The 15868-nt window shown below is 38.0% G+C and overlaps 1 protein-coding gene across 1 annotated transcript in view; it reads right to left on the reverse strand.

Annotated features, from left to right (window-relative positions):
- The window catches only part of CACNA2D3 (calcium voltage-gated channel auxiliary subunit alpha2delta 3), an 868261-nt gene that overhangs the window by 494020 nt on the left and 358373 nt on the right, over positions 1–15868 (reverse strand). The window contains exons 6-9 of the mRNA XM_063428162.1: positions 12925–13056; positions 11477–11537; positions 11237–11387; positions 2709–2783 (exon numbers count right to left, since the gene is read on the reverse strand). Coding sequence (XP_063284232.1) covers positions 2709–2783; positions 11237–11387; positions 11477–11537; positions 12925–13056 — 419 coding nt within the window. The remainder of the gene's footprint in view (positions 1–2708; positions 2784–11236; positions 11388–11476; positions 11538–12924; positions 13057–15868) is intronic.

The raw sequence follows: 15868 nt of genomic DNA on the forward strand, positions 1-15868 counted from the left end.
ATTTATTTATTGGACTGGTATTTTTATATTCTGGTTTTTATCTTCTGGTTTATATATTCTGATTTTTATTTCAATTTTCCTCACATATTTTAGTATCTTAACCAACACAAACAGCAGTACAACCAGATATTATTGTTTTATGTCATCTATGTCCTATTGCATAAAAAGGCCCTCCAATTTAGGTTAAACCTACTTTTATAAATACTCCTACTACTATTCAAGGTCATATCTAATTTTTGTTCTATTTTTATATCTATTCTCACTGTTCTAGCTCCTGGAGACTCACACTCAATCAGTGCACTCTTTTCTATATCTATAGGATAAAGAAAAGAACACATTCTCAGTTCTTACTCCCTCTATACCCTCTGTCATACTCACTTTTGTGAATACCAGAACCCTGTACTTGCAGTCTCCTATTTAAGTTGTTTCAAGCAGTGGCAGTGGCAGTGGTAGAAGCTAGCTAGATACAGCAGTAAGCTAAACCTAGTCTTACACTTGAATTAATGACCCAGGCATAGCAAGGGTAAGACAAGGGTAAGACACAATATCACTGCTGGTCTATCTCTCTCAAAAGCTACAGTCAAAGTGTATATTTAAGAATTCTGCTTGGAGATATAAACTGTTTTACTGCTCCAGCTTTTTGTTTCTTCTATTGGTCAGTTGTCACTTGCTCTGTGGATTAACACTTACTGGCTGTCCCCTAACCATCACTCATCTTTATCATTCTACCTCTTGTCAATCATGGCTAAATTTCTTATTACCCCTTATCAATACCCCCCACCCCTCCCCCCCCCACCCCTCCCCCCCGTTTCCCTTCCCTGCACAGGTTGTTGCCATAGTAATCATAGCCTTTTCGTGTACAGATACACAGAAAGGACTTGGCGTCCGGTTTCTACGAAGATGACCTCTGATGACGTCATGATGCCAGACGTCACGTGATGACGTAATCTGGGTCAATCAATTATCCATTCTGGCTCGGACCAAGGCTTTCACAGACAGTACCCCTTCACTTATTGGGTAAGTGTATATTGGTGGTGGGTATATATGATTGTCTTTTAAGATGTTATTTTATCATGATGAAGGTTTGGGTTACAAACTGAAACGTTGATCTCTTATTTGAAGAAAATAAAAGTTACGTTTTCAATATCTTTGGAGTTCTGGGAGTGCTATCTCTATGCTATCTGGTTATGTATTTTATTAATTCATTTATTTTTACTGCTTCTTCTAGTTTTCCTTCTATTAGTTACTTCTCACTTGATCTGTGAACGAGATTGGTGGGAAATTTATATAATGTATATATTTTGCTGTACACCAATTGGCCCATTTTTATGGCGTGCTGAACCCGTCACACTCTCAGAAGAGCTGAACCATCATATGAACGACTGTCAGAGGTCCCAAACTAAATTTTCATTTTGGTAAAATGTTTTGGCTAATGCCTTAGCAACTGCTACCTGATATTGCAATCCGTTTATAATAATTATTCTCCTTAACTCAGTGTATTTATATTCATGTATCTTTATAATGTATATTGTTTATTACAATTGCTTATTTCAAAAACAACATTCATGCCATGTTATATTTCCACAACATATTCCAGAGGTCATATGTTGGTTTATAAATTTAAATCAAAATGCTGTAAATCAGCCATAAAATGAATGCTCAATGAAGTGGTCTGGGTGCAGTGTCCCAGCCCCTTCACCCTGCAATGTAAGACATGTAAGACAGGGTTAACTCCTGCTCTAGTTGTTGTCATAACCACGGCCACTAGAGGCAATTCCATGGCACAGACACAGTAAAACTCTGTTACATAATGTCTAATCCCCATAGGAAAGCATTGATTAAATGGGAAAGTTTAAATGCACGTGCAACACTAGCCATGCATGCTTATTAGGTCCCCAATGTTCCACTATGAGGATTATTGGATAGGACCCCGTCAGAGTAGGCCATGCCTCCTTCATTATGGCACCTGAGGAGGAGCCTAGTGCTGGAAACGAGGCAAGTAAAGAAGAGTTTGTAAGCCTTTCACTGCTAAATGGGGTGGGCCTATTAATACTAGGGACAGGAACACCATAACATTAGGAATACAGATTGGTTTTCCTAATTTCACAATGTTCCATTAATACATCATAATGATGGGTTAATTTGTATGCTCCTGTGGGCAATGGAACCATTAAAGAAGTCCTATCACAGTGATTATGGATCAGTTTTATTTACTGGATTACATACCCCACTCAAGCTCTAGTGGTTATAATGCTAAGTGTGTTCCTTTAACTAGCAGCCTTTCTAACATAAAATGTTACAACAAAAAGCTGAAACAAATGAGGACTTCAATAAAAGTAACATGACTGCTCCTTATTTTGATGATGTGCTTCCGAAAATGATATCGAACTTGAACTTGAAAAACATTGCAAAGGCAATTAAGCCTTAGTTAAATCTTGGATTTGCATTTGATGTTAACTATCAAAGCTTACAGCATTTCTGCTGAAATTGATTGGTATAGAAAAATCCACAAAAATAGTCGAAACAAGTTTTACATTATGTGTCTCCTAAAAAGTATATTTTGTAATGTAAAAACATTATTTCATCAGTGTTACATTGACTGAGGATCTAAAGGTATTCTAAAGGAAAAAGAAATCAAACAATTATATTATGTTTTACCTGAAAGATAAATAAGATAATTTGCTTCATTTTTATTTTTTAGATCTTACCTCTTTGTTGTTTCTATCAGCTTGAACTAATGTTCCATTGAGACAGGGTTCCACATATTGCAGCTCTTCGTTGTACTATTAAATGCAAAAAACACAGAATATTATAGTATTATATTTACTTTTTATAGAGCATCAACAAATTATGCCGGCAACCAAAATAGTTAAAATTGAAATGGAACTTGTGGGTGCAAGGTGCAAAAGATACTGTGACATAGTATTGCACACATACCAGAAGATTTACAGAGGATCCAACTGTTTTGTAGGACCTCCCATGGACATTCATTTTGTACACTTTGTACACTCATTTATGAATGAGAATTAACCAGTGATGCAACAGGATAAAGTTGACATGGACTAAAGAAACGAGGGAGAACTTATCCCTCTTCATCTTCCCTTCAGGTGCCATCAAACAAACAAACATTATTCATGGAAAATATTTTGGCCTTCATCAACTACCTCTAGCAAAGCTAACGTACCTTAAATGCCGTTGTGGCTCTTGCAACAACCCTCCGTTTAAAGGGAAGCTGCCACCCCTTACCTGATCTTCTGCTACCCTGCCGTGATTTCCTTACAGAAGTGGGTGGTACACTTCTTTATTCCTCACCACCGGTCAGACCTCATTCCTACCGTGTTCTTCATTGATTTGTCATGCTTGGGGATACTTCCCCAACAGGGCAAACCTATGTGATTCCAACACACTGGCTTCGATGCCAGCTTGCCGGTTTCTGAATGGAGTCGCGTCGGCTAGGGAGTAACCATAGCAACCACAACACATGGCTGCCTGTGGGAGGTCCTTTCTGCTCTCCCTGACAATCAATTCTTTAGCATAAAAAAAAAGAATTCGTTTTTTTCTCACAATATATACATTTGCTAGCAACACTGCTAAGACAATAGACAATGAGCAGTTTGGTAAATAATTAATCCAAATTAAATATTTAATTTTAAGTCAGCCTGCTTAGTAAACATTTGCAACCCCTAACAAGCTGCTTTGAACTAATCTATACTCTTGCTGTCTGTAATTTCTGGTGTTACCTGGGAAAGTTTTAAATCCATAAATAGAGAATCCAACTAGTCCTTGAGAGACACCAATTCAAACAGTTCAAAATGCATTCCTCCACCATTTATAACAGATTTAGAAATATTATTCAATCAATTGACACCATTGTGTTATTGGTACTGATAAGACAAAAATACAGTAATAAAAGGAGATTATGAAAAACAAGCACAAGTGTAACAATGTAAATATATAATTAATCTAAGTTGTTTAAAAAGAAAGCATGTGTAAGGCAGGCAATCTCTGCATTTAGAGATCCCTACTGATAAATGGCTACTGTGTTCTATTGTCTCTGAAAATCAAAAGAGGACACAGATAAGCTGCAAGCAGAGCCATTATTTCCAAATGAAAAAGGTTATTGTGCATCAAGGTGCAGAAACTGACAGTTTTCTCTTTTCTAATCAAATTTGATAACATGTCAGCTGCCACTCTTGAACAATTCAACACTTTGTTAATATCATTTATGAATTAGACCCTTTAACAAAAGCAGTTTCCAACGTTTACGATAGGTGGATTTAGCATTCTGGTTTTCTTTATCATTCTTCAAATGTAGACCCTATATTGCGATTAAAAGTGAATTGTAGATTTTCAGACATTTCTGATTATCAGTATTTGACTCACCGCAATATTCAGTAATATGTGACTTATTTTGGAGTTATTTCAACCAATAATGTATTTTTTGTGGGGAGGAGAACAAAATATTTAAGTAATAAATAGAATAATATATATTACTACGTTCGCATCATATTTATTGTTTTTGGTGACTTTTTTTTGTAAAGATTTGTACATGTGTATTAAATATATGCAGGACTTCTGAACGGATTTTATTTATTTCATGTTGACGTGGTCTAGTTTTACACTTCAAGGGGTTGCATTTTATCATCCATGAAACATATTTTAGCCCCCCACCCCCTGTCTCAACCAAAAGGAAAACATTTAAGTAATATAAAGAGAAATCAGATTAACAGATCAAAAGTGAAATGTTTTACTCTATAACATACAATTAAGTTGGTTGTGTCTCATGTTAACAAGATGTTTTAGCATATTTTAAAGGAATTTAGCAGGATTTGCTTATGAAGACATTTTAACCGGCAACTATGAATCCAGTATTTATCAATCATAGCTTTCTGGTGAAAAATCAATTTTAAATCCTGATTACTGCATTGTAGCTAACCACGTTTTATATTATGAATTCTTGTGTTCTCTCAGAGTCCAAAAGTCCATTATTCATCGGCAGAGATCCACATGAAATGTTTAATGAGGAACCAAACTGGAGGTGACAGACATTTTAAATACATTTAAATGGGTATGTGTTCCAATATGCAAAATATTAAAACATTAAAATAAAAAAAAAATACTCACCTCGGAAGTTCCTATTTTTGCTGAAAATCATCAGGGTTTGTAGCATCTTGTCACGATACCTAGCGAACCAATACGAAGTAAGAAAATGACAATAGATTGACAACGTTTACCGGTCCTTAGAATGGCCGGGATATACGTTGTTAGAGAAAGACTGGTCAAGGACAAGCCGAGTCAGGGAAGCCAGAACGGAAAGTAGAAAGCAGAGATCAAAATACCAAACTAGACACAGAAATACAATGCACTCTTGGGAACTGATAACAGAAACCACAACAGGGCAATGATGCATACCCTGAGTCTTCCTTTTATACCTGATGTCTTTAATAAATAGCCACGCACCCAAAACGTTCATATTCAAATGTTTTGGTGGGCCATGACGCCATTGGCACGTGCCGCATAATAAAAAGGGGCGGGGCTATAGCAACTGGCGTCGCAAACCGCTGGAGACATGAGAGGGACAGTGGGAAGGTAAGGTAATGTGACACATCTGCAGTGGGCTCTGACCAGAACAGGAAGTGAATAGCCAATCACTATGTTCTAATTAGTTTAATGAAGATGAACAACAACTCTCTGAACTTTATGTGAAATCTAGTTAAGCACTTATTATTATTATTATTATTATAGCAATTTATATAGCGCCAACAGATTCCGTAGCGCTTTATAATATTATGAGAAGGGATTTAACTATAGATAGGACAATTACAAATAAAATTACAGGAACAATAGGTTGAAGAGGACCCTGCTCGATCGAGCTTACATTCTATAGGAGGTGGGTGTAAAACACATTAGGACTTAAAGCTGCAGCAATTATTTTTCCACATCTCTGCATTTATATACAAATTTGTAAAGGGGGAAAGTGACAGAATACCATCTTGTACTTTAACCCAGTGTTCCTCAACCCTCTCCTCAAGGCACACCTAAACATCCAGGATTTAGGGATTACACTGGTGTGTTTAGAAAAAGACACAAAAAACACCTTAGGCTCACCTGGGTGATCCCTAAATCCTGGACAGTTAGGTGTGCCTTGAGGCGAGGGTTGAGGAGCACTGCTATAACCTATAGAAGGAGCATAAATAGCGCTTGAAATGTATACTTAAAGAAACTCTCCAAGCACCATAACTTCTACCGATTGCTGTAGTGTCTATACTGGCAAATGTGTCCTGGAGTCTTACCGCTTCCCACCTCCACTACTAATCATCCAGAAGCTTCTAAGCAGGAATCTATGTTAGCTCTCCTAAGCAAAATCTTGAAGTGCAGAGCTTAGCTCATTGGCTGAGTACATCAGCCAATCAACCGCAACCAGGGAGCTAAGCCCCGCACATGTCTAGGTCTTTGCTCAGGAGAGCAATCAGAAGCTCCTGCTTTGGACCTTCTGCCTCTTCAGCATAGTAATGGATGCTTGCCTGTCCCCAGGTAAGAATTCAAACCATTCAAAAACAGTTCGCTACACACAATGGCGAGTTTCAGGGCCCTCCTAGCGCCATAACCACTAAATCATGCAGTAGTGATTTTTGTAAATGGAGTGTTACTAAAATGTCCTGAACCTAATGAAGGCCTCTTGACTTAATAAATGCAGATGTCAACCCTAGACGAGCACACAAAAATATTTACTATATTTTGAGTGTCTGTTCTTTGTGCTTTTTATCAAATAGTTTTTTTATAAACTCAAAGGAAAACAACAACAAACACTTTCTACTAATAGTAATTCTTCAGATTACAGTAGTTGATAAAGACCCTTTCTCTTTTGAGATGGCACTTGCTCACCATCATAGGCGTGCGCACGGGGTGTGCACGCCTATGGATCGAGTCCTGCACTTTTTTTTTAGCAGGAACACCATTCCTGCAGGCACTTAGCACCCCCAAATGCCCCCCTTCCTCCCCCTGTGTTCCCCCTGTCATGGAGGGGGGCCAAGAGGTGATGGACCCCCCCCCTCTGCGGGTGCCTGTCTCCATATCAGACGTGATGAGGGAGCTGTGTCCTCTCTGCTCCCTTGTGCGCTGTTTGCTGATGCCAGGAGCCAGAATATGATGTCATATTCCGTCTTCCAGCTACAGTAGACAGCCCGCACGGTGAGAGGGAGCAGAGAGGACACAGCTCCCTCACCGCGTCTGATATGGAGACAGGAGCCCGACCCACTGGACCACAGGGACAGGTAGGGAGGCTGGGTGGACATTTTTAAATTAAAAAATATAATTTGTGAGTGTGTGTATGTCTGAGTATGTGTGTGTCTGTGAGTGTATGTGTGTGTGAGTATATGTGTGTGTGAGTGTGTATGTGTGTCAGTGTATGTGTGTGTCTTTCTGTAAGTGTGTATGTGTGTCTGAATATGTGTGTGTCTGTGAGTGTATGTGTGTGTGTCTGTGAATGTGTGTGTGTGTCTGTGAGTGTGTGTGTCTGTGAGTGTGTGTCTGTGAGTATGTCAGTACACACACTAGTGTATATTATTTTTTTGGGGGGGGGTGGAAAATCTTGGGAGAGTTCCCACACTTTATTCCCCAGGACTTTTGACCCCTGCCGGCAGGGGAGATCTCCGGATCTCCCCTGTCGGCTCATGCAGAGCCGGCGCTATCTGAGTGCTGGCTCTGCTCTAAGCCTCCATGGGCTGGCAGGGAGATCAAAGATCTACCTCACCGGCCCACAGCAGCATGGAGGGAGGCTGGGGAGCTCTTGACAGCAGCTCTGCCAGGTTCCTCTCGCGAGATCTGAGCGTTGACGCGTCAACGCTCAGATCCCGCGAGAGTGAACTCTAGCCCCGAAGGCTAGAGTTCACTCTCCACTGGACCAACAGGGATGGCACATGGCTGCAAGGATCCCCCCTCCCTACATAAGGTAAGGGAGGGGGGATATTTACTACTCTGCCCCCACCTCCACAATCCATCCAAACATACAGCACACACAGCACCCACACACACACATAGCACCTACACACACACACAGCACCTACACACACACAGCACCTACACACAAACAGCACCCACACATCATTCTCACACACACAGCACGCTCACACACAGTGCACTAACAGCACCCTTACAAACACACAACACCCTCACACACAGCACACTAACAGCACCCTCACAAACACACACACACACAGCACACAAACAGCACCCTCACACACAGCCCCCTCACAAACACACACATCACACAAACAGCACCCTCACACAGCACACTAACAGGACCCTAACAAACACACACACACACAAACACCCTCACACACAGCACACTACCAGCCCCCTCACACACAGCACACAAACAGCAGCCTCACACACAGCACACAAACAGCACCCGCACAAACACCCTCACCCACATAGCACACTGCCAGCACCCTCACACACACATCACACTAAGAGCACCCTCACACAGCACACTAACAGCACACACACAGCAGTGTATGTGTGTGTGTGTAAAAAATAATATACACTCTTGTGAATATATATATATACGCGTGCACAGACACACTGACACACATACTCAGACACACACACATACACACAGCAGTGTATGTATGTGTGTGTGCACCCTAAAGCACAAACACATGCCGCATGTGTATATGTATATGCCTATCTAATATATATACACATACGGCATGTGTTTGTGCTTTAGGGTGCACACCCTAATGCAATAGGCTGTGCACGTCTATGCTCACCATATATTCGACCTTAGCTATTACAGGCTTTGGGGGATGAGACTATGAAGAATAAGGTGGTAAATTACAACTTTAACATAGAGAGTAGTGGGCACCTGTAATAGCCACCTGGAAGGTGCAGAAAAGGCTAACACAGCAAATCAATTGAAGAATATTTAGAGTGTACATAAGACTAACATGAAAATCAATATGCAAACAATATAATGTGCAGACTGTATTGACTAATTGGCTCTTATATGCAGGCACAATCAATATTTCTATGTTTTATCATATTTATATATAACTTATTCTGTAGCAAAGTTAAATAAAAAATGCACCATATGAAGTAACTGATACTACTCAGTGTGCTAATGATAATAATTAGCCATTATATATAGACATTTAAATACCTTAATTATCCAGATCACTAATTTGTATGACCTTATGAACATCATCACGTAAATTCAGATAATCAGTTTAGTTAAAGTATAATAACATTTAGACCGTACAAAATTCTCATTGTAATTATGTATCACTGTCATAAAGCTTCTAGTAATTATGCGCTGAGTAATTAAAGATTAATAATGAAGATATTTGGCCTAACTAGGCACTTGCAGTATAGCTACAGTGAATGATTTCTGTTTAAAGAATTTACTTGAAAATGGTTTAGAAGATGGAGTTTAGTGGGAAAAAGTTCAGAGAGTTTATTCACTAAATAGTCAATTGCGTTGAATATAAAAACTATATTTATGAAATTTTAGTTGAGATAGCAAAGCAGAGAGTTGGGAATTTTGAGACAAACTGCTAATATTTAAGGGCATTGGTAATTTTGACACCTTTTGGGGCCTTAGAGGACCAAGTTGCACATGCCTAATGTAATTGGAGAGGAAGGAGGTGGTGGGGCCAATGTGGTTAAGTGCCAGGAACGAAATGTGTGTCACATGTGTTGAACAGAGGGCGATAAATGGGTGTGTTAACCCAGAACACATGCATGCTCGGTTGACATTTGGTCCATGACTGAGTAAGTCCCTCTTTATTCTGGATGAAACGTGTCAGATGCAGCTTTTAACCTTTTACAGAAACTTGTGGGAGTCAATTTCACCATCTTCGCAATGTATCTGGAATATTATTATTTTCGTTTAAATGTTGACTGTTACCTGTGCGGTGGGGAAAGCCATGTCTGAGTTTCAGTTTTGGTAAGTGCTAAAGCTCTGGACACTACTTTTTGGCACCCTTTAATTAACAGAAGCAGTATATATAGCAAATGGAGCATAAAAGATTGCAAATATGTTAATTTGTTGAGTTGACATGTAGGCTTGAAATCTAAAATTATCAGGCAGTCCATGTGGAGAACATACCGAAGCGCTGTTGCATTTTGCTATTGAAAAAATGACCTACATTGACTTATCACAGTGCACGTGAGCATGACTTTTTGGAAACTTTTCTCTGATGTTCCGTCTGTAAGCAGATCTGTGGTCCAAAAGCAGAACTTTAAGATCTGGGACAAGTGGGAGTTATGATTTCTGTCTATCTAGACAGACATTGATAAAGCTATGCACATTCACCTAGCTTAACCCCTTAAGGACACATGACATGTGTGACATGTCATGATTCCCTTTTATTCCAGAAGTTTGGTCCTTAAGGGGTTAAACCAGCTTAAAACAAGTCATACAATTTAAAGAGACTGTGTCACCATCTGGGGATCCACAACCGTGTCTTCTCCAGACGGTAGGCTTTACTTACATGAATCTGTCCCGTGCATGTGCTTCCATGATCTTCTGTGTGGTCGTCTTCAGCTTCTGGTGCTTCAGCTGTCAGAAGCCAAAATCAGCACTGTATGAGATCTATGGAGGATCCAGCAACACTGTGGGATCCTGCATAGAAACAGCATTTTTTTCCCTAAAGATGTCACTGATGACAGCTGGGAGAAATGACGAGCTTGACAAAAGTCAACTCCCCCTTTTGTGAAGCTTGACAAGATTAGGGAAAATCAGTCCCTACTTTGGCTCAGTGTTTCTTTTGACTGGGTTGGGATATCAGTAAAATTCAAACACAGTCAATGTGAGTAATTCATAAAGATTATTCTTTTTACTCATTTTGGATAATGGGGTGACATTGTCACTTTAAATATAAGAAAAGGTCTATCATATCAAATATATATATATATATATTTATATATATATATATATATATATATTTGATAAATGTGTACTTTTACTGTACGCTTAAAAAGGAAGCCAAAGCTTGAAACAGGCAAGCACCTGCCTAGCTCCTGTTTACTAGAGGCTTTTAAAACTCCTGGTGATAGAGGTTTACAAGAGTTCAACCAATCTCTTAAATAAAAATCGATTAAAAATAGAAATGAGTGCATCCGAAGTACTCACAGAGCCAGTTGTCTGTAGTAACTGGCTGGGCACACACAGTTAAAGGGTTACAAAGGGAGAATAGATTCTAAAGAACAAAGTGGAGAAACAAAGGCAACTTACAGCAATTATGTTGAAGAAATCATCATCTCCAAGGGTGTCCAAAATAGAGGAAACTGTCTGTTTAGCAATTGTCAAGCGTAGTCCTTTCATGCTACCACTGACGTCAACTAAAATAACCACATCTTTCGGAGAGGTAGCTGCCTGGATGTACCTAAATCAAAAGAATAATGTCTGATTCTGTCTTTGACATTAGTTATTTTAGAGATTGCAAATACATTGTTTGTTGGCCATGTTTCCTACCATTTTCGATTCCTGCAGTCAAACGCGATAACTCCGTTCTCATCTGGCTCCCATTTAATACCTACAAAATACAATAAGGTTTTACAAACGCAAGTGAAAAGATTCAATCCGTGCAAATTTCTTGATTTTTTAATATGAAAAAAAAGGTTCACATTAAATAAATTAAAAGACAATCCAAGAAACAATAATGTAATATTTAATTTTAATTTGTCTCGCGGTTTTCTACAAAAAGGGGGCTCTTAAAAGCACCAACAGCATAACACCTCTGTGGTTGTTTGGATATTTTGAAAGATTAACTTTCACATTGACCATCCAAAGCCATCCAACCAACTGATTGTTCAGTTTTTCTTTTATATTTCCTTATGTGATAAATATATAATTTATCACAATCATATTATTGCTTTAGAAGTTAAACACCCTTAGTCTACTTTTGCAGCCACCATCTTTCTTTTTTTGAGGGCTCTCTCCAATCTTTCATTCACCTCCTATATGATTAGTCCTGCTTGGGAAACACACTCCATCCAAAATCAATGTGCACCTGTTCTTTGATACTAATATGCTGGTTTCATTGTAAAGCAATCCATAATGAGATGTGATTGACAGCACACTTTTACAAGTCTGTTATTGGTTGAGGAGGGAGTGGGTGGTGTAGCGCTGGTTTGGTACATTTCAATAACATGATTAGCATCACTCGTGAAGTTCCCATTGGCCAAGGTAGATGGGCTGCCCAGCACACCAGCCAGTCAGAGCTGCTGATATGCAGAGTGCTATTGGAGCACTTGCTTATGAGCTGCCTACTAGATGTTGTGTAGTGTTTGAACATGCTCTAATGCTGCAGTTTACCATGCAGATAACCACTCTGACAGGTGATCAGTGGGGAGGTTTCACTATAGTGTATAATATTATACAATTGTGTATTACAATTACAATTATAACTGTAGCAAATGTTTAGATTTTGTAAAATCTAAACATTTGCTAGGAATTTAGCTAGCACAATATATAGATGGAATTCAATGCCCTTTAATGTGATACCAAGTCGTGTTTGGCATGAGAGGTGCACTTTAATTAGGTCAACATGGGATCCCCTACAAAACCACCAGTGACCCAGCTGGGATACAATTTAAACTCACAAGTGACCCAGCTATGCTCCCATTTAAACCCACTAGTGACCTAGATGGACTCCCCTTTGAATTTACCATTGATAGCTGCAAACTATCAGTTGTCAGTCTCTCTGGGCTCCTTCTATCACCTAATATTTATTTACCATACTCAAGGACGAAAACACTAAATAGGCCCACGGTCATTAACACCTAGATCTTTCCCCAACTTCTTCAACTACTTTGGAAATTATATTAATTATTTATGATGTTATCATCAATAATGATGATGTGCAACTGTCTCATATATGTGCACTGTGATATAATGTTGCTTTATGTTTTATTACTTACCAGGATACTGTCGAAAAAATCCCTTTGCACTTCCGAAATATTGCCATATGAGGGAAGGATCGCGATCAAAGTTGTCTACAAACACTTTGTTCAATGATTCCGACCAATAAATCCCATTTACAATTTCTGGATCTGAAATAATCAGGAGAGCCAATCTATTACAAATCAGATCTGTTAGATTATGAGCAAGCATACAATTCTGTGAAAGTAAAAAAAAAGTATAAAAAAGAAACAAAAAAAAATCAAGAAAAAATAATTCATAGCATTCACCAATAGTGACACGCCTTCATATTTTCTTTTTTTTTTTATCTCTGGTCCAAAAATGACAGTTAGAAAACAAGAATTATTAAATTAGACTTCCCAAAGATCCCAGAACTTGCAAAACAGTCCTGATTTTGGACCACTTAGTATGCAATTCCCATGTTTCCACTTCGTGAAATACCAGGTAAGAGTTCCCATAATGTGCAACACAGGTATGTTACTAAATACATTCACATATACATATGATGTCAGAATAAATAAAATTAAATATAAATCACAACAAAGTGTATTCAGAATGTCTCTCAACCAAGAATACAAGTGTTCCAATTATCTTTATACCTGAACATATCACATATGATGCACATTGCCCCAAATGCTCAGTATCTTACTCCAGATCCTCTGCTCCTGATTTTTTGCACCTCCGGAAGTTATATTATTGTAACATTTACATCAGACAGTTTGCATGAAATCCCGTTTTGTATCAATATAAAATGATGGATTTGACTGTTATAAAAAATATTGTATTATCTATTTTAAGGTAAGAACACAAAAAAGAGCGTAGAGGGAACATATGTTGTCATGAAGGAGAGTCAATAAACTAAGTGATAGTTGGGCATGTCTACAGTGTAAATCTAGATATTTAATTTAGATATATATATGGACTTGTGTCTTACTCTAGTGTCACATTTAGTTACAATCATTATTTAAAGGGAATGAGGATAATATTAAAAACATTACCTTTTCCCATTTATTATTTATACAAAATCTTGGCATATTGAGCCTTATATTTTACTTAATGTTAAGCATTCTGAGAAAGATTGTGAATCATAGTTTTAAACACAGGTAAAAAGGAAATAAATCTAATCCTCAAATTCATAAAAATTGTGGTGGGTGGGGGTGGGGGGGTGGGGGGGTGGGGGGGGGGAAGCTTTAAGCAAGTTGTAGTGCAAGTATCTAGAGTCAATCTCAAAACAAGTATTTGTAAGGTATAGATTTATTTCACCAACTTCTATCAATCTTCTTCTAGCTGTCATTTATATGACTTAATTTGATATATCAGGTATAAGTAATAATAGTAGTAAAATAATAGTAATAAAACAAATATATACTTTTTTTTAAACAAATGGTACAAATAAAATGCTTGTCTCGTATTTGTTATAAAACATTATTTTGTGAATGTTCACTTTTTTATTAGCATTGCAACAGTCATTTCAGGTAATTTTATGCATGATTTCCTGCTATTTATCAAACACCAGGTAACTTTCTAAATGGCTTTACTCCAAGAATTTGAAATAACATGATAATTATACCGTGCTCATTTTGCAACTAAAAATGTTTCTTTAAGTACAAATTCAATGTAGCGTAAAGTAAAAAAAAAATCACAATTTCCTTTGTATTAAACAACAGAAACGTTTGATGTGCTCACATTGTCATCCAGTGTATTGTGCCGTTTTTCCTTAATTTATTGGGCTTGATTCCCAGTAAAGACAGATAAATACCTTATTACTGTTTGAAGTGATCAAAATCCACCAGAGAGAATTTAGCCCTAATTATTGGATGTATTTCTACATACTGGCTACACACAGGAAAATCTATTAAAATCTATTACAATGCCTTTGGGAATTTTCCATTACCTAATACGTTTTCTTTTTTTTTTCTCCATTTTCTGAGCATGACTTTAATATGACTAGTCCCAATACATCACACTGTGATTAGTGATTATATTCACCATATTAATTAAGGAAAAAAAACAGTAAGCAAATATGGTTATCTTTCCTATCAAAGAAAAGTTAATTATTTTCATTATGACTGATAACATTTATTCTGTCTCAAAATACATAAGTGTATATACTAACAAAAAATAGCCTGTCTCAATGTTGAAAGAATGTAAGAGAAGCAAAGTCTTCTGGGTGAGTTCAAACTTAGCAAGATTGTCAGCGCAGTTCACAACCAATTGGACACTTGCGTTGCAGATATTGGCTGAACATTGTTTAACATTTACCACGTAATATCGTATGTGAGTGTGCTTAGATGTTTGCATGTTTACAATGCATGAATTGAATGATATCAGGAAGACACAGGAAGATTTGACTGCTGTCCGGCAGACTTGAGGTAGGTAGTCAAACTATTTGCATATGGTTTAACTACTTACAGTAGGAGGATTCTAGGACCATCCTGGCACCATAACCACTACAATACGTTGTAGTGATTATGGTGTTCGGAGTGTTCTTTTAATGGTGTCAAGATCTTTTGGATTCCTATATTCTCTTCTTGATTTTGCTTTTATACATGTCCTTTCATTAATAAGTGTTTCTTTATTGTGACTTTAAAATATTTCTTCATGACACACGACATATATGTAATGATTGTAACGTTCATTAGGGAACCCAAACAAGCAGACAGGACACAACAGAGAGAATTGCAATACCGGTCCTTAGAATGGCCAGGCTATGCAAAGAGGATAGTCAAAGTAAGGCTGAGGTCAGGGATAGAGAGGACAGAATAATCGTAAGACAAGCCAGAGATTGGTAACAAGAAAATCCAAATACATTGTAATTCTCAATGGTAAACCAAAGATCACAACAGGCACTGAGACAAGGGGGGGGAGGTTAGCTTATATACACACAGGGTGTGTCTGATTGGCTAACCTCCAATTAGTGTCAATCACAACATGTGGGAGGAG

This window comes from Pelobates fuscus, chromosome 7 (assembly GCF_036172605.1).
Source record: "Pelobates fuscus isolate aPelFus1 chromosome 7, aPelFus1.pri, whole genome shotgun sequence".
Lineage (NCBI taxonomy): Eukaryota > Metazoa > Chordata > Amphibia > Anura > Pelobatidae > Pelobates > Pelobates fuscus.